The sequence below is a fragment of the Sceloporus undulatus genome, chromosome 6 (assembly GCF_019175285.1).
Source record: "Sceloporus undulatus isolate JIND9_A2432 ecotype Alabama chromosome 6, SceUnd_v1.1, whole genome shotgun sequence".
In the NCBI taxonomy this organism is placed as follows: domain Eukaryota; kingdom Metazoa; phylum Chordata; class Lepidosauria; order Squamata; family Phrynosomatidae; genus Sceloporus; species Sceloporus undulatus.
Window position 1 is genome coordinate 100448584 of NC_056527.1, and position 22141 is coordinate 100470724.

At 38.8% G+C, this 22141-nt stretch overlaps 3 protein-coding genes across 3 annotated transcripts; all 3 read right to left on the bottom strand.

Annotated features, from left to right (window-relative positions):
* Window positions 1–3406: 3406 nt before the first annotated feature.
* LOC121933714 (olfactory receptor 1030-like) lies at window positions 3407–4330 on the bottom strand. Its single transcript, XM_042473701.1, has one exon. The coding sequence runs from the start codon at window positions 4328–4330 to the stop codon at window positions 3407–3409; it is 924 nt and encodes a 307-aa protein (XP_042329635.1).
* Window positions 4331–9367: 5037 nt separating this feature from the next.
* Window positions 9368–10234, bottom strand: LOC121935089 (olfactory receptor 5V1-like). Its single transcript, XM_042476205.1, has one exon. It carries the CDS (start codon window positions 10232–10234, stop codon window positions 9368–9370), a length of 867 nt encoding a protein of 288 aa, XP_042332139.1.
* Window positions 10235–13940: 3706 nt separating this feature from the next.
* On the bottom strand, window positions 13941–14882 carry LOC121935798 (olfactory receptor 5V1-like). The gene has a single exon (XM_042477684.1). The coding sequence runs from the start codon at window positions 14877–14879 to the stop codon at window positions 13941–13943; it is 939 nt and encodes a 312-aa protein (XP_042333618.1). The 5' UTR covers window positions 14880–14882.
* Between the last annotated feature and the right edge of the window lie 7259 nt (window positions 14883–22141).

Genomic DNA, 22141 nt, shown 5'->3' on the forward strand with positions numbered 1-22141 from the left:
TATGAGCTATGCTTTCTATATTGGAGAAATTGTGTATAGTGCAGTGGGCCCTTAGTATCTGCTTGGGCTGGTTCCAAGACACACAAACACCCTATCAACACCAAATCCTATGGATGCTCAAGTCCCCTTATATACAATGGCATAGCAAAATAGTGTCTCTTACATAAAATGGCAAAAGCTAGGTTTATTTTTTGGATTTTTTAAAATTAAGCTATGGATAGTTGTATCTGTGGATGCAGAATCTGTGGATATGGGGGGCTAAATATATGTGTAAAAAGACCAAACTTCTTGTGGATCATCAATAAAGGACCTCATATATTGTCTTTATTTCTTTTCTCTTCTCCCACTCCCTTTATCACACACATAGAAACACATACATTCTAAACTAACATGTGCAGTAAAAACGAAGGAAGGAAAGACATACGTGTGCTCTCTATATTGATACTTTATATAGTATCAACTTTCTGTCACACACCTTTAAGGCTTATTCCACACTGCAGAAATAATCCAGGTTGACAACACTTCAACTGCCATGGCCAATGCTATAGAATGCTGGGAATTCTAGGTTTTTGTTTGTCAGAGAACCACAACAAAACAAACAAAAACAAACAAGCTTCATTTATATACCGCTTCATACCGCCTAAGCAGTGTCTAAGCAGTTTACAACTGTAAGCTAATTTGCCCCCAACAATCTGGGTACTCATTTTAGCCACCTCCTCGGAAGGATGCAAGCCTGAGTCAAGCTTGAGCCCTTTTGCTGGTCTTGAACTCGCAACCTTGTGGTTCTGAGTGAGTGGCTGCAGTACAGGCATTTAACCACTGCACCACCAGGGCTCAACAAACTGCAATTCCCAGAATTCCATAGTGTTGAGCCATGGCAGTTAAAATAGTGTCAACCTGGATTATTTCTGCAGTTGGATGCAGCCAATGAAGACGAAAGTACTCAGGCATCCCTATTAATGGAGGGAAATTTCCTTGCTTACCAGCCACAATTGCATTGAATCTAGAGGAAAATATATTCAAGACATTGTATGAATAGTTGACTCTACAAATTGAAACTGACATTAACTTGATATTTGTTTTCTGCAAAGATATAGCTATGCTAGTCTGGATCAGTATGTAAAAGGGTCTCGTGGTACCTTTGAGACTAACAGCTTTAAAATACTGGCAAAATATGCCAGTGTGAGGGCAAAGCGGGAGCACGGTGACCACATGCTGCATGCCCCCATGCTGGTGTCATGCCGGCTTCACGCCACCCAACCAACTGCACATTGAGTAGCATCACGCTGTGTCTTTGGCGCAGCATGTAAATATGCCATGTCTAAGAGTCATTGGGAAAGCTGTGGCAGCAGCTAGTGCACCCTTTCTGCAGCACAAAAAGGAGCTGTTTTTACAGCTTCTTTTTGCACCACAGAACTGCCGGGTTGGGATGTGGTGTGTGGTTGCTGCATCCTCAACTCATGGCTTCCAGGGACAGCTTGGAGACACCTCTTAGTGGTGGTTTATCAAGCTTCTAACTGAGAGAAAGGATTCAAAAATATAGCCTGCCAAGAATACCCAATATGCGGAGGGGAAGAGAATAGAAATGACTGGAAGTCAGCTTCTGGTTTTAAGAAACTGCAGAAAATGTTTTATGTTAAATAGTTCAGGGTGGGATTTTGATATATTACTACCACTCTTGGATGCTTCCATTTGACAAATCCCACTTTTTATTGTAATATATGACTCCAGACATGTACAGTGAACTTTCCACATCACCCACTTCTAGGACTCAGAACTCTAAGCAGGTCTTAGTTTGGTCCAAGACTGATACCTATCCTATGCACTTTTTTCAAAGCTCTGATTTTTGAGACTTTCTGATCATGGTAAAAGGTGCGTCAGCATCCCACCGTGTTCCTTTCTGTGTATGTCCTTATCTCACCAATAGTCAACTGTCTACTTTTATATTCCTCCCTATCAGCAGCTCCCCACCCTAGCATTCTGAGGGCTATGGCTGTTTTCTTCTGCATGTGATAGGTAATCTTCTGTCCTGCTCCTCTTCAAAGAAGGCCATTCTTTAAACATTTACACATTGCAAGAGGAAGTTTGTAGAACCCTCTGGAACATAGTAAGTTGATGTGCATACCACATATGCACATCATAGTAAGTTGATGCACATACAACACTCATTAAGCTTAAAATGACACACTCATTAAGCTTAAAGTGAAATATTATAATTGCATCCAATTACATCTAGAACTGGCATCTAGTCAATAAGGGGGGAAAACATTTAATTATTCTTTTTTGTAATTGAATATATTAATTTTTTAAAAAATAGGATGCTGTACTCCCATAAAATGTACTGCTTTTGAATTCCTTTTTAATTGCTTTAGTGTCATTGATAGTTTATGCTGCAATGTCAATCTTATGTACATTTTTAATCTACGTATTATGTTAACCTTTAACCTACTTTGGGGCATGTTTCCAAGGTGAAAGACAGAATATAAGTGAATATAAGTATTCATGAATATTATCATCATAAACAGAAACACCACTGTCATCATGTTTATCATTGTTCTAGTAAGTTCCCCTCTGCTTTAGAATGATTGCTTACACTCATCAATGGTCTTAGTCCAGAACAAGGATAGTCCATCAGAAGAAGAAGGATGAAGAAGAGTAAGAAGAAGGAGTATACATACATACATCACATTGCATACAGTGCAAAAGTGAGATGGCAGTTCTGCCAGCACCATGGTAAATTTAGGTCATGTGTTTGGAAGATTTTGAGTAATCCTACTCTATTACATTACTTATACTCATCTTTTTCCTGGGTCTCAAGATGGCTTATAAAAAATCACAGATAAAAATGCACAAAGCTAAACAAATACACAAAATTAGGATTAAAATAGTACAAAACTATTTTAGTACTCCTTTTAGAACATCCAGTTTATCTTTTTGTTAATAAAATTACCCATCACATTACATTTATCTATCAATTCTTAAATACAGGTTGAGTATCAGGAAATCTTAAATTCTCCAAAAACCCAAATTGTCTACATGTGTGGCTGAGATAGTGCCACCTTTGTTTTCTGATGATTTAATGCACACAAACTTCATTTCATGCACAAAATTGTTAAAAACGATTGTATATAAAATTACCTTCCAGCTACATATATAAAGTGTATATGAAACATAAATACATTTTGTATTTAGACTTGTGTCCCATCTCCAAGATATTTCATTATGTATATGCAAATATTTCAAAATCCAATAAATAAATAAATAAATAAATAAATAAATAATCTGAAATTCTAGTCTCAAACATATTGGATAAAGGAAAATCAACCTGTATCTTCACATGCCACCAATGTTTGTCCAAAATATATTCATTACTTTTTGGGGGATGCTTCTTGCTAGCTGGGTAGCATTACCTAAACCTTCTGGACCTTTTCCAAAGACTGGCTTTAATGTCATTATTTTTGAGGCTGTATATGATAGGATTTAACAGAGGAGTTAAAATTAGGTACTGGATAGATGCCACTCTATCCAGATCTGTGGTAGAACTAATACGTGGCTTCAGGTGTTCAATAAAAATTGAAAGATAGAACATACAAACCACAATGAGGTGGGAGCTGCAGGTGGAAAAAGCTTTTCTCCTAGATTTTGCAAATTGCATCTTTAAAATATTTGAAATGATATAAATGTAAGAGACAAGAGTGAGGAGGAAGGAGGTGGAACCAAAGAAAGTGGCAGTGAAAAGCATCAACACATGACTGATGAAATGTTCACTGCATGACAAACTCAAAACTGCAGGTAGTGTGCAGGTGTAGTGGTGGATTAAATTGGATCCACAGAAGGTCAGATCCATTAAAGGTACTGTGTTCAAAAGAGCATTCAGGAAACCCATCATCCATGCTACACACACTAGCTGTCTACACCTTTGCTTTTTCATCATGGTTGAATAATGTAGTGGGTGACATATTGCAACGTATCGGTCATATGCCATTGCTGAAAGTAGGTAACCTTCCACACAAACAAAATGGAGAAAAGAGGAGATCTGTACAATGCATGCATCCACAGAAATTGACTTTTTCTTTGCAAAGAAGTTCCCCAACATTTTTGGGACAGTAACAGAGGAGTAGCAAACATCAATCAAGGCTAAATGTCCAAGAAAGAAAAACATGGGAGTATGAAGACTAGGCTCATTCCTGATTAACAGTAAAATTGCAAAATTTGCAAATAATGTGGTGGCATATATTAGTAGGAACACAAAGCAGAGAAGATTCTCTACTTGTGGATCACTTGAAAGCCCCAAGAGAATAAATTCTGTTTGCATGGTTAGGTTTTCCATGAAGAATTACACTTTGGAAGATCTGCATAAACAGGGGAAAATATAAGCAAGAATTATTAATTTAAAAAATATTCACTTTAAATTTCCAAGGGAAGACAGAGGTGGGACCTTTATAATATCTATAACAGGTAGAGCAATGCACGGAGGTCAATAGAATTTCAAAATTAGAAATGAAAAGGGAAAAACAGGGGGGGGGGAGAAACAGAGAAGCATCTCTACGATTAGCACATTTCAGCATAAACCTTCATGGATTTCAATACACTTCTTCAGCTGCACTGAAGAAGACTAGAATTTACAACAGTTCATGATGAAATAATCCCATTTCTGCTGCAACAGGTTAACAGTTATTTCTTTAATATATTGTTTTTTAGATATTTGTTTCTTTGAAAATATTAGAAATGATGTGCCTGTATCATGACACAGTTGGACAAAGGATGTAGTAGTTCTTAATTATGATGTGATGCATAAACATTATGTTGCATGAGTTCAGGTTGTCGTTATACAATCACCCAAGTCACATAAGGGACATATTATACAAGTAGATATGGTCAGCAGCAGAAAGTAGAAAGAAAACCTTAAAATTTGACTGTGGGTGTAAGATAAATAATGTAATTAAGCCATTTTAGTTAGGACTCATGCAACATGCCCAATCCCAGTTACTTCTCTGGCCATGTAACTAAATTTGTTGTGGCACCAGGTCTCTCTGTCAGAAAAGGCTAAATGTCTCACAAAACTACAGTTCCCGGAATTCGCTAGCATTGAGCCAGGGAAGTTAAATTGGTCTCAAACTGGATTATTTCTGCAGTGTGTTTGGGACCTTACATACTGGTTACAAGAACGCAGTCTCAAAAGGAAACAGCCCAGCAAAAAGAGATGGAATTTCTCCACTTAGGTAGCTAGCAGGTAAAAGAAGTGGGAAAAATGAAACCAGCCCTATTTCCTAATCTAAACGCAGATAAAGAAGTTGATATTTACACACAGGTGGCAATGGTTGTTAAATAAAGCTGGTGGAGGATTGTACAGGGAGGGGAGGAAAGGGCTTTGCCTTCTCAAATAAAAATATTGCCCCCAAATAAAATTTACCTTTAACCCCCAAATTTCTAGCATTGCAAATGAGACACTGAAAATCATTCTCACCTCTTTTTTGTCCTCTTATAGCTACACTGCTGAGCTGGAATTTGTGTACAACATTCAGCCTGTGGCTACAAGTATGCACCAATGTATAGCCAGAACTTCAATCCACCATTTATTTCAGACCAGTTCAACCATGATTCTGCTCCTTTCCCAATTAAAAGAAAATGAATGCAAATAGGTTTTACTTGTCATTCACAATTATTTTAAAGACATTTTTAAAATATAAATATTAGAAAGAAAAAGGTGGAATAAATAGAGGACAAGGAGGAGGAGAGGTGCCCATACTGAAATTCTGTCAAAAGAACTAAAATTACCTGCAACTCTTCACACTATCTCCAAGAATCCTTTCTCTCTGAATATTTTTGTCCCTTTTCCCAATCTTCAGTCACTTCAAATAGTTGGTTGTCTTCATAGTATGGAACATCTGTCTTGACATATGTTCCAAAATGATCTTTTCACCATTTAGCTAAAGAAGTGAAGAATCTCTTCTTGAACACATTATATTTAAGGCATTAATCAATTGTCTTCCAGATATCTTCCCAGCATGTTTCTCTGGGTCAATTCTCTAGGTAGTTGATTTGTAACTGAAGTAATTAGCATTCTTTACACATGTGCACGCCAGTGTTGCATTTGATCTAATTGTTTGTATTTACTAACTTCATGCACCTTTATCTTGACTTTTGCCGCCTGCCTTCAAGGTCACCCCATTCCATTTTAATCTTCAATCAGCTCAACAGTTACTTACTGAGTGCCCTGAGAAAATTTACTGCATGGGAAACAGCGTAATTTGGAGTGGGGGATCTGTTTTTTGGGTCATAAATCCTGTACAAAGACATCCTGCATGCATTTTGCACAGAGCAAGCTGCCCAAATTATTAATAGTTTTCAAAATCTGTGCCATTATCAAATACTTTCTTGCAGCGGGAAGAAAATATGCTAAAATCAGTCACTTTACCCAGGAATTAAATTAGCACGGAAGCAATTTTCCAGTATTTTCTCCACTAGGCTAATTTAGGTCCAGGAAAGACCTTTTTTCCTTTCTTTCTTTTTACAGGGAACAGAGAAAAAGACCTGGGGGTTTTGAAGGATATTTTGATCAACAGAAATGTTTGCTAATTTTTTGGATTTCTTTTATTGGAACAGTCGATGGGGTAGCCCCCAAGGATCCACAGGTGACAAATGTATAGAATCATAGAAACATAAAAGTTATAGAGTTGGAAGAGACCACAACAGGACAAAGAATTGTATGTGTGTGCTTCCTTTATGGAGCTCATGTAGTAGTTTAACACAAAAAAGTGCTACTGAGGGGGCAAGTTTATAATCTACCATACTCTATGATCTACCATATTCTCTTATCACTTGCAGCAATGGCTTCAAGTCCTTTTTAGCAAGATTGCTGGAAGTCATCTAAGTAAGTTGGGGGAGAGGGAAGGAAGGAAAGAGCCTACCCTGACCAACTTTCATTCACCATATTTTGTATTCCAGACATTAAGCCCAAATATACCTTTCTCTCACTTTAGATCTCTTAGCCTCCTCAAAGGGTTCATAGAATGTAGGACATAGTTAAGAAAAAGATTGCCAAAGAGGTTGGACAGGGAAGAGTTTAGGGCCATTTTCCTAAATATTTTCTAACTGTATTATTGGAAACTGGCCAAACGGAAATTGCAAATATGGGGAAAGCTTCCACAGACTTTCAGTAACTGTTTGGCTTTATAGAATTTGCTTTGCCCTTGTTATTGTTGTGCGACTTCTAGTAATTTCTGACTCATGGTGACCATAAAGTGAAGCTATCATGGGATTTTCTTGACAAGATTTCTCTAAAGGGGTTTGCCACTTCCTATGAGTGTGAGAGAGTGTGACTTGCCCCAGGTAACCCAATGGGTTTCCATGGCTGAGCAGGGATTTAAACTCTGAACTCCAGAATCATAGACCAATGCTCAATCTATTCCATTTTACCATTAAATATCTGAAGGAAAAAACCCTAAGCATTTATGATTAGAGAGCTTTATAATAGGTAGATAAAGGTAGGTGACTCTCCTAGCTTTTTCTTTGTCCTAAGCCCTTGGGTAAATAAGAAATGGCTAGCTAAACAGAAGCTCCCCACAAGGTCCCCAGAGTCTTCTTCTCGACCTTTCCCATGAAAGACAGAGATATTAAGAATCCAAATAAAACCACTTTTCCCTTCCATCCCCTTGGATAAGAAAGTAATGTGTGTATGTGCAGAGGAGTCCAAACTACTCTAAAGCTTCAAGAAAGGAATTCAAGAAAGTTTTATTCTAAGTATATAGGGTTACATCAGGTTTCTGGGTTTAATATCTTGAAACAACCTTCTCTATGCAATAGCTTAACTAAATTGCAAAGTTGCAGAAACAGATTACATTCAAAGACACCTTGGAACCAATAACCAACTATAGAAGCATAACAAAAATCCCTAATACTCTTAATACCAACCAAAGAGAATGAAAAACAAAACAAAACAAAAACAAAAAAAACAAACCAACAGACGTTGAAACCATAGGCACTAAAGCTACTATACTCCTGACTTCCAAAGGTTCAAGATGTTTGATTATCAAAGGATTTATCCCCTGATCTTGCATACTTCTGTGCCACCCTAAGTGGTAAATTAACCTTTTGGTAGCTGGTAGTTTGTTTCAAAGCCACTAGATAATGTATAAATAGCATTGTGCAGAGCAGATTTGACCTGTGATATTTCATTGTGCTAAGTCAGTTAGTTGTTATTTGTACTTTTATTTGGAAAAGACATATTTAAATACAAAAAATAAAGAATTTAAGAATCAAATGAGCAGGATGATGGTTTCCATGTCCATTTATTGATTGATTTTATTTATATCTTGTCTCTTTCCTTTTACAGGAACCCAGGTGGCTCATATCAAATCAAAAACAAAGTACAACTCAAATCTATGTGATCCACAAGTTTTTTTTTAAATTAAATAGGCAGTTCTATTGGAAACAGTTTATAACATATTAAAACATAGTAAAAAGTTAAAAGTATAACAGAGCCCTTTGAAAAATAATATTTATCCTACAGTACATTAAGAGCCAGAGGCCTGCTCTAAAACAAAGGTGTTTGTTTGCCAGTGGAAAGAGAGCAGAGAAGGGGCCAAATAATGCTTCCATGGGAGGGATTTTAACAGCTTAGGAGCAGCCACCAAGAAGACAATCTATCCCTTGTCCTGACCAAATGCACCTCTGATGATAGCAGGATAGAGAGGAAGTCTTCCCCCGAAGATCTTCGATGGGCTCATAGAAAGAAAACATGATCACTTTATAGGAAAAGAATACAAATGGTATTTAAAATGTCATGGTATCATTTGACAAAGTTTACAACTGTTAAAAGTAACAAACATACAATCTTGAAACACAACACATACATTGACAATTAAGTGAGAACAAAGACTCCATGGTCAGAGTGACAGCACTTAACGTCTTTCATTTGTTTTTACAGTTTTAGACTTGAATGTGATTAATATTTGTCCAAACCTCCTCTTTGTGTCACATGCTTCTAATACCTTCCTTCATGTGACCTTTGTGCATCAAAAATCAAAAATTAATAAAAGAAAAACAAACCAAGGTGAATGTACTCTTTCCATGTTCACACTCATAATGAGAAGGCACAACTCATTAGAAAAGACAATAATGCTGGGGAAAGTGGAGGGAAGTAGAAAGAGAGGAAGACCACATGCCAGATGGATAGACTCAATCAGGGAAACCATGGGCATAAGCCTGCAGGACCTGAGCAGGGAAATAGAGGATGGGGGGCTTGGAGACCTCTCATTCACCGGGTCATCATCAGTTGAGATCTACTCGAAGGCAGCTAACAACAACCAAGATTTACTTACATTTCCCAAACCTTTTCCAAAGAATAGTTTTAATTTCTTGATTTTTAAGACTGTATATGACAGGATTCAACAGAGGAGTCAAAACAAGGTACAGAGATCACTCTGTCCAGATCTGTGAGGGAATTGGAACTTGGCTTCAAGTATCGAAAAAACACTGAAAGGTAAAACAAGCAAACCACAATGAGGTGAGAACTGCAGGTAGAGAAGGCTTTGCTTCTGCCTTTGGCTGAATGAATCTTCAGGATTGTTGAAATGATATACACATATGACACAAGGGTGAGGAGGAAGGAGGTGCAACCAAACACAAAACCAGAGACAACTATTAATATGTAATTGATAAATGTGTTACTACAAGACATACTCAAAACTGCAGGAAGTTCACATGTGTAGTGGCTGATTCTGTTGAGTCCACAGAAGGTCAAATGTATTAAAGGCACTGTGTTGACAACAGCATCGAATAAACCCATTGCCCAGGCTGCCCCCACCAGCTGCCTGCACATTTGTTTTTTCATAATTGTTGAATAATGTAGGGGGTCACAGATAGCAACATAGCGATCATATGCCATTGTTGAAAGCAAATAAACTTCCACACCACTAAAATGGATGAAAAAGAAGATCTGTGCATAGCATCCCTCCACTGAAATGGATTTCTGCTTTCCCACAAAGTTTTCTAGCATCTTTGGAACTGTAACAGATGAATAGCAAATGTCCACCATGGCTAGATGTCTGAGAAAGAAGAACATGGGAGTGTGAAGACGAGGCTCATTTCTGATTACCAATATGATCATAGAATTTGCTAATAGTGTTCCAGTGTATATGCTTATAAACCCAAAGAAGAGGAGCCACTTTACTTGTGGATCACTTGAAAGTTCCAACAGAAGGAATTCAGTAATAATTGTCTGATTTTCCATGAAGTGTTGGTTGAGTATCCCTAATGTCTGCATGAGGAGACAAATAAAATATTAGTATATTATTTCACAATTGGTTTAATCAAATTTATGAATAACACTTCCGATGTAATGTGTGACATATTTTAATAACTTCATATTGAAAATGACAATTTCTGAAATAGTGAGCCCAAGGGAATATTAGGGTTGAATTATACAACTATGTGTGTATATGTTAGTGACAGTGAGCATGCACATTCACACACTGCATGGGGGAAATCCTTTGCAGGGATGATTTTCAAGCATAGGTTTTGAAATGGCAGCTTACTGAGATCAAATATTCAACACAAATTTCAAAGAGTGAAAGCAAGACCCTTGCATGCCATTACTATCTCTTTGGTAGAGGTTTCTCATCTTTCTCTTCTTTAAAAACACAGAGCTAAATCCAGTTTTTAGTCCCAAATATAGCAGAGTCATTTAATCAATGGGATTTGCATACATTTTGGCTCAGCAAGTTTAATCAATTTAATGGCTTTAATCTAGTTGGGACTGATTTGAATATTTGTCCAAAATTGGATGAAATCATCCTCATTTTCTCTTTCTGAGTTGTGGTAAAACAGAAATCAAATTCAAAGTGAGTTGGCTCCACTTGAACCAAAGGCTTGAGCTGCCTGGCTGCCGCCTCCTCCTCCTGAAAGCATCTTGCTGAAAATTACATTGCTCCCTCACTGAATGTGTTGGGATGGGACATATAGTTTGCTGTTGTTGTTATTATTGTAATTATTATTATAGTTTAATTTCAAAAGCACTATAAACGTACACAGTGCTGCACATACTAATGATCAAATCAATAAAAATAAACCCTGCCAATAGCATACAGTCTGCTGGTTTCCATGAAGGCAAGACAAACTTTTAAACCTTGCCTTGGCAGTTATGCTAAGGTGGGAAGATGCTGGGGGCATGGCCAGAGAGGATATGAGCCTGACACCCCCCAGTTTCTTTATTCGCACCCTTGTGTTCAACCCACCCTCCCACCACCAGTATAGTATAACGTTTCTTGGTTGCTTGAAAGCCGGATAGGAAATTTTCTCCTTTCCAAGCTCCTTTCCAAGCTTACTCCATACCGTAACCAGTCAGAAATTGGGCAACTGGCTTGGGTGGTGTCTAATTAGGTTGTCATTGGCAGATGTTGGAGGTAATTTAGATTTCAACAAGAACCAAGGCCACTGTTTGGGTGGAAGGGAGATCTCCAGAACTACGTCTTTGGGTCTTGGGACATGGGGCATGAGAAAGAGATACCCCTTGAAGCTGCCTGAAGGATAAACCAACTCTTTAATCCTTGAGAATTGGAAGAGGGAGATTCTGGTTGGCCTTCCTGATGCGGGCCAGCAAGTGAATAACCCAGATACTGGGTTAACATTAGGGATCAGGTGTGGTTGCCCAGGGGAGGTTGCAGAGGTGGTTGGAGGAAGAGCCCACTGGCTACAGCTGCTCCCACACTAGGCTGCTTTCCCAGCTGGTTTGTTAAGAAATTCATAAATAGGTCAATGACATAAATGGCCCTATTTTCAACCCATTTTCTGTGTCTTGCCTCATGATTCCAGGGTTGGTCAGCAAATGACTGCTGAAATAACTACCTAAACTAAGTTCCACTTCTTTTAGCTAAAATCACTCTTATAGATCCACAGAATCTGCAGTTTTGGCCAGAGACTCTCATTACTCATTCTCTTTCCCAAAGTCCTTTTTCTGGCATAAAGGATCATGATTAGCTTGTTTTCTTGACTTTAAACTCCAGCAGTGCTTCCTGGAGACTATTACACTATGGGGGAGGGAAAGGGAGCAGAGATAGAACTGGAGGGGGGGAGAGAAGAAAAAATGGTACCTTAATAGTCATAAGGATGACTACTGGCCACCAGCAGTAGTGATGAGTGACACTGAGGTTAACTCTCAGAGAGACCAGCAGTATCACCATCACTGACCTTTGTTAGCATCGAACAAAGAGGAGCAAAAGATGTCCCTTCTTGCAGGACTGATGCAACTCCACTCCATTCTGTTCTGGGATCACAACAAATTACAGTTCCCATAATTCAACTGTATTGAGCCAGGACACTTAAAGTGGGATTATTTCTGCAGTGTGGATGCACCCTATGTTATTGTCAATTTAAGAATGATGATGATGACAGTACAAGGCATATTTATGGGTTATTATTTTGCCCAATTATTTATGTTATTGCCAAAATAAAATGAAGCTAATAATGATTACAATAATTTTTTCTCCAAATTTCACAGCATGTGTGTCCTCAAAATAGTCATTTTGAATGCATCCTGAAAAGAACTGGACTCACCTAGATTCTTCTCCTTCTGTTTGGCCAACCTGCTGAAATAAAATATTTTTGCCTCCTTCTTCAGTGCTCCCTCTTTCCTGACATAATAGACTGTAGAAAAATGGATTCTCAGAAGATGTCTTTTCAAATAGGATACAGGAACTGAGACTTTCTTCTTAAGCATATTTAAACCCATGAAATCATTAATGAATTGCCTTCTGAACATTTCCCAATGCACTTTCTCTTGCCAATGGGAATTCACTTGCAATTAGAGCTTCTAACTTTGTAATCTTTGTTTTTTTTTCTTTCTTTCTTCAGGTAGGAATTCTAAAGTGGCTTTAAAATTCATATTAATAAAAATCCATCTAGAGATGCATGAACCTTGATTGAGAAATTTCTATGCTTTACTAAAACCATTTTAGGACCTCCTAAAATCACATTATGTAATGTACACAATGAAGATATCTTCACATTTGTTTGTAGCGATATTTTAGGTAATATTTTGGTGACAAATTATATGCTACTCAATTCAAAGATATAGCCATGTTAGTCTGTAGAATCCGTATGTAGAGAGATATTGTAGCACCTTTGAGGCTAACCAAAAGAAAGAAATGGGCAGGGTGAGCTTTCATAGATTTCAGTGTAGTTTCTCAGATGGATTTTGTTACTCGTGAACTAATCGTTTACAGAACACTCAGAGTGTATCTGAGAGCTCTCTAACAGATAATCAAGTACCACATGTACCTACAAATCTCAGAATTCTGTAGGATAGAGCCATGGCATTTACACTGAGCTCAAACTGCTATAATGATGTAGTGCAGGTACACTTGAATGATGGCTATTGTGATGGATTGAATATAGATGGAAATAATATTTAATAAATAAATATTGAAAACCATGTTTCTTCAGTGCTGAGAAACCTTGATGAAGAGAATCCTGGACTGACAAGAATATTTATAGTTTTTGACCTATTCTGCTCTGGATGATGACTCTGGAGACCTGGGATGTAATCCTCACTCAACCATCAAAACCCACTAAGTGACTTTGAACAAGTCTCACCCTCTCAGCCTCAGAGGAAGGCAAAGGCAAACCCTCCTCCAAACAAATCTTGTCATGAAAGCTCCATGATATGTTTGCCTTTGTTGTTGTTCTGTGCCTTCAAGCTGTTTCCCACTTAATGGTGACCCTAAAGCAAACATATAATGGAGTTTTCATGTTAAAATTCATTTAGCATGAGCAAGATTTGTTCTTCTAAAATGATGGTGACATAGATTGCAAGGACACCAGTTTGCCATATCCCAAATTGTGAATTAATTCTAGTACATTCTACAATATGGAAGCAAAAGAATGCTAATATTGAAGTCAGTTCACTGTCAAAATATTGTCTGATTGAATATTGTTAACATTCATTTAACATGAGTAAGCAATCTTTGTCTCACTAGTTTCTTAATAGCTTCCTTCACCTCCTTGGTCTTCAGACTATAGATAATAGGGTTCAGCATGGGCGTGGAGATGCTATATTGGATGGAGAAGAGTTGATCAATAAATGATGAAGTGGAAGAATTAGGTCTTAAATAGCGGAAATAACCAGTTCCATAGAATAAAACCACAACAATCAGGTGAGAACTGCATGTGGAGAAAGCTTTGCTTCTTCCTTCTGCTGAACGAATCTTCATGATGGTGGCGATGATGTAAATGTAGGAGACCAAGGTGAAAAAGAATGATGTTAGACCAAAGAGAAAACTGGAGGAAAGGAGTATGATATAATTAGTGATAGTCTCATCACAAGACAGCACCAGAAGTGAAGGGATGTCACAGCTGTAGTGGTTAATTTTATTGTCCATGCAAAAATGCAAACTGGTCAAGGGAAGGGCATTCGTTACGCCATACAAAAAACCCATTGTCCAGGCACCACCTACTAGTTGTCTACATATTTCTTTTTTCATGGTTGTGGTATAATGCAGTGGGTTACATACAGCAACATATCGATCATAAGCCATGGCAGAGAGGATGAATACTTCAGCACAAGCAGCCTGGAAAAAGAAGAATATCTGTGCAATACACCCTTCCCAGGAAATAGTCTTCTCTTTTGTGATGAGATTTCTAAGTAGCTTTGGGAGAGTGACAGATGAATAACAAATGTCAACAAAAGCTAAATGACTGAGAAAATAGAACATGGGGGTGCCAAGGCTGGATTCAGTCTTAATCACAAGCATGATCACAATGTTTCCTAGCAATGTAATTGCATACATTAATAGAAATAAAAAAAATAGAAAAACCTGTATGCATGGATTATTGGAGAACCCCAAGAGTATAAATTCTGTTATTACAGTTTGATTTGCCATATGGATCTCTTTAACTAATCTAAAATCTGAGTAAATGGAGAATAAACACATTCAGCTTAATATGTACTAAATATGAGCAAGAACTGATTTAAATGAACATACAAGCATCAAATACAACAAATGAAAGATATAATACAAACACCCTTACATACAAAGGATTGTCCTCCACTCATTTTGCTGCTTAATTTAAACTTTAAAATGATTCCATAGTGGTCTACAGAAAAGCATGAATATCTTGCAGGAATAGATGGGGAGGAAGGATCGATAAAATCCAGCAAGGCAAAAATTCTGATGTTTTTATAATGGGAAAATCATTGGAATACAAAAGCTTATTTGGCATCTGAAGCAGTAATTTCACCCACAGATCTGAGGAAGCATAATGTAAGAGACGATACTGTAGAAATTCAGGTATTTGGAGTGAAAGTAAGATTTCCAGAATGGGACAATAGTCCAAGGGTCTACAGGAACACTTTTATCAGTATGCATTCCTAGGCTGAAAGAAGAAAAAGAAAACATGGAAAATAGTGAAAATTAACACAGATAGCTGTCTTTCAAGCAACACATCAACTATGTCCTTGTGAGAAAATTAGTCCCTATGATTCGTTCTAGGGATTGACAGATTTGCCAAGTCCATGAACAGTTATTTTATTGTTCTAACAAGATTAAGTTCATTCCATCCCATTCCTGCTTCAGTTTTGTTTAACAGGACTTTGAATAAATCAGTTTGGTGGAATATTGCAGAAACTGTTTGCCAGCTTAGTGCTAATACACTGAGCACTAATACATTGATCTGTTGCCTAATGTTTACCAATTTTTAGTATTTTTATGCTGTAGGAAATTAACTTTAAAAATTGAACTTAAAGATTCAGTCGAACTTAAAGATTCAATTGACTTAAATAAATTTATCGAAGCCTAATGAAGAAACCAAGATAGAGATTTCAAAGTTTGACCAACCAAATGCCACTTATCTTCCTGTGCATTCAGTCTATTGTCCTAATTTTAATAAGCAAACAGAATGGGAGAAAATCTGTATCAGAAGGGGTTGGATGGATGGACATCTGTACTGTTTCTGGCTTCTGTTGCTAAATGTTTTTAAGACTGAGACTTTAACTGAAAAAACGTATTTATTTCCTTTGAGTAAATTCAGTAAAAGAGCACACATTTCAAGCAGAAATTCAGTTATTCATGTGAGAAATAACTCACTTTCTTTGATAACTTTTCCCCCTATTATCTTCTACCTTTAACTTTCCCACATAAATGCAGAGGGGGGAAATGTGTGCCGATAGACCTTTGAAGCTCCCCAACAAGGATGCAAAACTTTATAGATGTAGCACTGGATAAATAGGCAAGACAAGGATAGAGATCTTGTTGTGTACCTGTGCAGTGACTTAACTAAGCAACCATAGCTTGTAGTGCAGCTGCAGTCCAGAGGTTAACCAGTGCACAGTTTAAAACAAACAAACAAACAAACAAACAAACAAACAGGCATACTGTAGAAACAATGTAGTTTGACATCACTTTAAATGCTATGATTTCATCCTCCAGAATCCTGGTATTCGTGGTTTGGTGAAGCACCAACACTCTTGGGCAGAAAAAGCTAAAGACATTATAAAACTACAGATCCTAAGATTCTCTAGGATGGAACAATAGCTCTCAAAGTGGTGTCATACTGCATTATTTCTACAGCATAGATGCACCCTACGTCACCTCAAAGAAAGGGCAGATGATTCATGGTTGTCACTGGGCTAGGTAAAAAGAAGGATATAGATTCTAAGCAGTTTATTTCTCTCAAGGCAGCCTTTTGAACAGGCCCTCAAAGTTAAACATGCTTTGGAAAGCCTGGCTTTGCCTGGCCGGTGGTACAAACTTTTTCCATTCCAGACTTCTCTGGATGCTGTTTACTCTGAGACCCTCCCAGCAACTGGGCCATGAAGGCCAGTGGTGAAGAGATAGACTGCTCAGAGCCTGGGGCTTTCTTTTCTTGAAGAGGGCATTGGAAAATCTATATTCATTCATTCACTTCATTCATTTACTATGTAGACCAAGTAAAACTGCATAATGCTAATGGACTTTTAAGATCTATGTAGTGCACCAGCAGAATTCCAGTCTCAAGCTTAGTGATGACAAGGGCATCAAGTTGATAAACTAGGTAAAGAAAATCAAAAGTAAGCTTTATTTACCCTTACCTTACAACAGACACTCCAATGTGGAACAAAGAAGTCCTGGTGCCATTGTTTCTGCCTCTTCATCCCAACATGCAACACGGTGTGCTGATACAAGTCTAACTTGTCTTCCCTACCCCTTTCTAAGCAAGTTAATTGGTCCTTAAGACTGGCCCCAAATCACCCCTCTCTTCTTTTTTCTGGGCCTGATACCACTGTGAGCCTGTTCTGGAAACCTGTCTTACCCTGAACTTGTTTCTTCAAGGCATTCCATCAATATTGTATCTGTTTTCTTTTCCACAACCATGCCTCTGTCATTTCTGTATAGCCTATTTAGCGCCTACCTATATCTCTGGGTATCTCTGACTGCAGAAACCACAGGAAAGGCGGTATAAATCTGAAGATTATACCATAGGGATGATGGGAGGTGGCAACCTTTTTGCTTTCCTTGTGTAGATTCAAGTCATCTGGCAATTATGATAACCCTAAGGAGAACCTATCATGGGGTTTTCTTGGTACATTTTGATCAGAGAAGATTTGCTATTGCCTTCCTCTGGGGGCTGACTTGCCCAAAATCACCTAGTGGGTCTCCCTGAATGAGTAGAGATTTGAACCCTGGTCTCTCAGAGTCTAACCCTCAAAACACTACACCACCTCTGAACAAAATGTCCCTTCTGCTATATTCAAGGCTAATGGACAAAGAGGATAGAGAGATGCAACCTAGAACCCAGTAACTGACTACTATGTACTCACTTTTTGTTGGCTGCAGAACATTACAATGTGCATGGGAGCTCATACAGGGAAGAAAGGGACGAGGTTTAGCCTTAACTCTCATTAAGGCTAAACTGAACTTCTAATCATTGTCGTCATCACCGCCATCATCATAATTTATATCCCATCTCCCCAAAAATTGAGACTCAAGGCAGGTACAATTTAAACCAAGTATGCTACAAGTAATATATATTAAAAAGACAACATTAAAATAGAAATGAGCCATTGACAATATTAAAACAATTTAAAACACTTAAAATGTAACGAGTAATTTAAAAAATCACTTCAGTTTAAAACAATACAGCACTCTCTTTGACTGCTGATGGAAGGACAACAAGGAGGGGGACATTCTGCCCTCCTTAGGAAGGGAATTCCAAAGCCCAGGGGCAGCCACAGAGAAGGCCCTGTCTTATGTCCCACTAACTGTACCTGTGAAGTTGGTGGAACAGAGGCGGGATACAGACGGGCAAAAAGGGGTGTGTTCATGACGTCATGGAGGTATAGCCTTCAGACAGCCCTTACCTGAATGGCGCCATGAACACGCTGCCCGCACGCCCCAAGCGCGAAGAAGCGGCATTAAAAAGGTGCTGCTTTTCCCTGCTTCTTTTCTGTATGCTGCGCAACTGCGCAGCTCTGTCTGTAAGCTGCTGCACTGGTACGCCAGAATTGTTACGCTGCTAATTTAAGTTGCCCATTTAAAAGCTCCGAGTCAGCTGCGTCGCATAATGAGTCGGGGTCCTGGAACATGCGCAGTTTGCACCGAGGCTCTAATTAGAGCGTCAGATGCCATGCAGATGTGGAAGCTGCAGCACAGCTGCACTCTATTTTAATGCTCGTAACCCTAACCCTAACCCTAGAGCAACATGTACGCATGCGCTGCTAGAATTGTGGAAAGTTTGGAATTTAAAGTGAACCCCTACACACATTCCTGTGCCATTTTCACCTAACAATTAAAAAAACGCTAAAACTTTAAATATTTACATATGTACAAAGGAGGTGATGGGGGATGGCAGGGGGACAGCGGTGGCAGCGGCGACAGCTGTGGCTGTGCATTGCAGATTCAGCAAGAGCACGGGGACCAAAGGAGACGAGGCATCCATGATGCTGGTGACACTAGCAACGTGCAAGCGGACAAGGATGCCAACACCAGCTGATCACCAGCTGGCAGGAGACCACTATTGCTCTTGGGCAGGGCGGGGAAAAAAGTGTAAAGGGGCTTGGGTGCTTTAAATGTGCACATATGCTTTCTGCCGCTGGTGCTGAGCGCCGCAGCTGCGCATCCACCAGCCGGCAAAAGAAAAAAAAAGCCCCGTTTTTGGCCGCCCGTGCAGAAGCTGCCTCTTTCTTTGCGGCGTCCTGCGAGGCGGCGGTATGGAAACTGCAGGTCAGAAACAGCCCCAGGTGAGGGGTCTTCACTGCCCCCATGTGGAAGCCCCAACACCTGAGCCACGCCCCCGGGGCGGGCGGTCTAGAGGCTCCGTATTCAGCAGAATACACCTCCAAGACGTCTTCCCCTGCCCATCTGTACCCCGCCAGAGAGAAGGAAGTAGACTTCAATCTTCTTCCTCAGATCCACCCCATGCATCTGAAGAAGTAGTTTGAAGTCTACAAACACTCATGCTATCAGCTTCTTTCTTTCAGTTAATTTCAAAGGTGCTACAAGATCCCTATGGATAATATGGGGGTTGAAATGCTATATTGGATAGAGAAGATTTTATCCCAAAGTAATGAAAAGCAGAATGAGATCTCAGACACTGAAAGACACCAGTCCCATAGAACAAAGTCACCACAATGAGCTGGGAACTGCATGTAGAGAAGTTTTTCTTCCTCGTTGATACTGAATCCATCTTCAAGATTGTAGGAATGATGCTGACATAGGATACTAGTGTAAGAAAAAATGAGAGGAAAAAAACTTACTACACCACCAGTACAGAAAAACATAACTTTACTTATACTATAAAGTTCAGCTTGCTTCTCAATGCAGGAGTCACATGAACCCTGGCCTGAGATAGATATCTTCACCACACATTAAGACTCACACTCCTAAGAGACCCCAAGCACTCTCGGTGGTTGCTTACTATTAGGTAAGGTTTGGGGGAGTTTCATAGTCACTACATAGCCCCTAAACTAGGGGCTACATGGGGCTTGTGAATATGTAGCAGTTACGAATATATAACAGTATGTTACCTATTTATAATTGCCCATCAGGATTCTGGCCCTCGACACACTGAGCATCTAAGTGTGCAAATGGTTCTGTAATTGTATTTGGCCTAGTGTGATGACTGCTCTCATGATCACAAAGTCTGATAAAGCATTCTTAATCACACGATCTCATATCAATAATGTATCAGTAATGCATATCAGTAATAGTTGTTGCTGCTGATGCTGTTGTTGTGTGCCTTCTAGTCATTTCCGAATTATGATTATATCATGGGGTTTTATTGGTAGAATTTCCTCTGAAGCGGAAAGTGTGTGACTTGTCCTGTGTGTTTCCATGGCTGAGCAGGGATTTGAACCCTGGTTTCCCTAGATTACTCTCAGACCACTACACCACACAGTTAGGGCCCATGTAAAATGGATGGTCCCCCTAGATTACTCTCAGACCACTACACCTCACTGTTAGGATCCATATAAAATGGATGGCCTCCCTAGGTTACTCTCAGACCACTACAACACACTGTTAGGGTCCATATAAAATTAGGGTCCATATAAAATGGATGTATGTGCAGAGAATTTATGAATAAATTCTCACATATACAGCCAGTGTGGTGCAGTGGTTTGAGTGTCAGACTACAACTCTGGAGGCCAGAGTTCAAATTCCCATTTGGCCATGGAAATCCACTAGGTGATCTTGGGAAAATCACAGTCTCTCAGCCTCAGAGGATGGCAATTGCAAACCCCCTCTGAAGAAACTTGCCAAGAAAACCCTGTGATAAATTTGCCTTATGGTTGCCATAACTATAATAATAATAACTTTATTACAGCCATTTGGCCAGCACAATTACAAAATGCCAATTTAAAACAGAACATAGGTTCATGTACAGGCAGATTGGAGAGTATAAACAAATGACAGATAAAATGCAAGGATAGGACTGCACAATCAGGCAAACACACAACAATGAGTAGGCTGCCATAACTCAGAAATGACTTGAAGGCAAACAATGCATATAGTGCATAGGTTATTTGGTATAGGATGAACGTCTATTTGTTTTGGTTATAAATAGTTCCCCAAAGGAAGTAAGATGAGCAGAAGGCTAATTTTCAAAGGAAAAAAAAACCTGTAGAAGAAAAGATGACATCACCACAACACTTCCTTTTTTAACAACCTTGTTCAAGAGATATCTCTCCAGTGCTTAGTGCAGAGACTGAACAACTGAGGAGAAGAACTGAGGAATTTCAAAAGCAAGGTAACTAACTAAAGTGTTTTTGTAGCAAAAGGAAAAGTTAGATTCATTCTAAAAGTGATGATGTGATGTGAAGGACCTACGTTTTGGACAGGACCTCATTGCAGAATTTCCCAAATTATTCAATAACTGATGCAGAATTCTCCCCAAAACTTCTTTTTTGTTCCAGTCATAAGCCCAATGGCAGGCTTCTTTTGTGACTTGTATTTTGTTAACCAGCCTAGTCTGTTCTTTTGAAGTGACCAGTTGGGCTGCTTTCTTCCAATGCTCAGTATTTTCTTCTCGAGCTCAATATCATGCACTTGGCTGTCTGGTATTCTGTGTCTGAGGATTGTTAGAGTAACAATGTATTTTCAATTTCTCTCAAGTTTGCCAATTCAAAGGATTGACAACTGCCTGAGAATTTCTGTCTATGCATGACACTTTTTACTCCTTTGTTAAAAGGAAGAGGCCTTCCAAATACAAAAGAATGGTTACCTCATTAAACCCGTGAAGTCTGTTGATGCATCTTTGTTACACCAACCAAATGAATTGCTGTCGTATTCCACATGTGCTTCAAAGACTTATTTTTGAATACTTTACACTTGGGGGTAGGAATCCAGTCTGCATGAGCTTGATGCACACAGAGTAGTCACAAGGCAGAGGGACCTTAAAGTTGTTTCCTTTTAAAGTGACAGTTTTCTGTTCCATTAACATCTGCATGACAGGAAGAAATACAGTAAGGCTATCTTTTCTTGCCACTGCTCATCTATGCTGCAAAACATAACCACAGTTTTACTTTTGTCTTTCATGCAAAGTATCTTGTCCATTAAAAGACTGGCTGTTCTAAACTTTTTTCACAGCCAATTTTCTCCCTACAATTTGGGATTCTGAATTACCTATTCTTGCATCTGAAGTGCAATTAATTTATTAGAAATCGCTATTT

Coding starts and splice junctions, on each gene's coding strand:
- LOC121933714 (XM_042473701.1), bottom strand. CDS start 4,330: ATGGAAAACCTAACCATGCAAACAGAATTTATTCTCTTGGGGCTTTCA.
- LOC121935089 (XM_042476205.1), bottom strand. CDS start 10,234: ATGGAAAATCAGACAATTATTACTGAATTCCTTCTGTTGGAACTTTCA.
- LOC121935798 (XM_042477684.1), bottom strand. CDS start 14,879: ATGGCAAATCAAACTGTAATAACAGAATTTATACTCTTGGGGTTCTCC.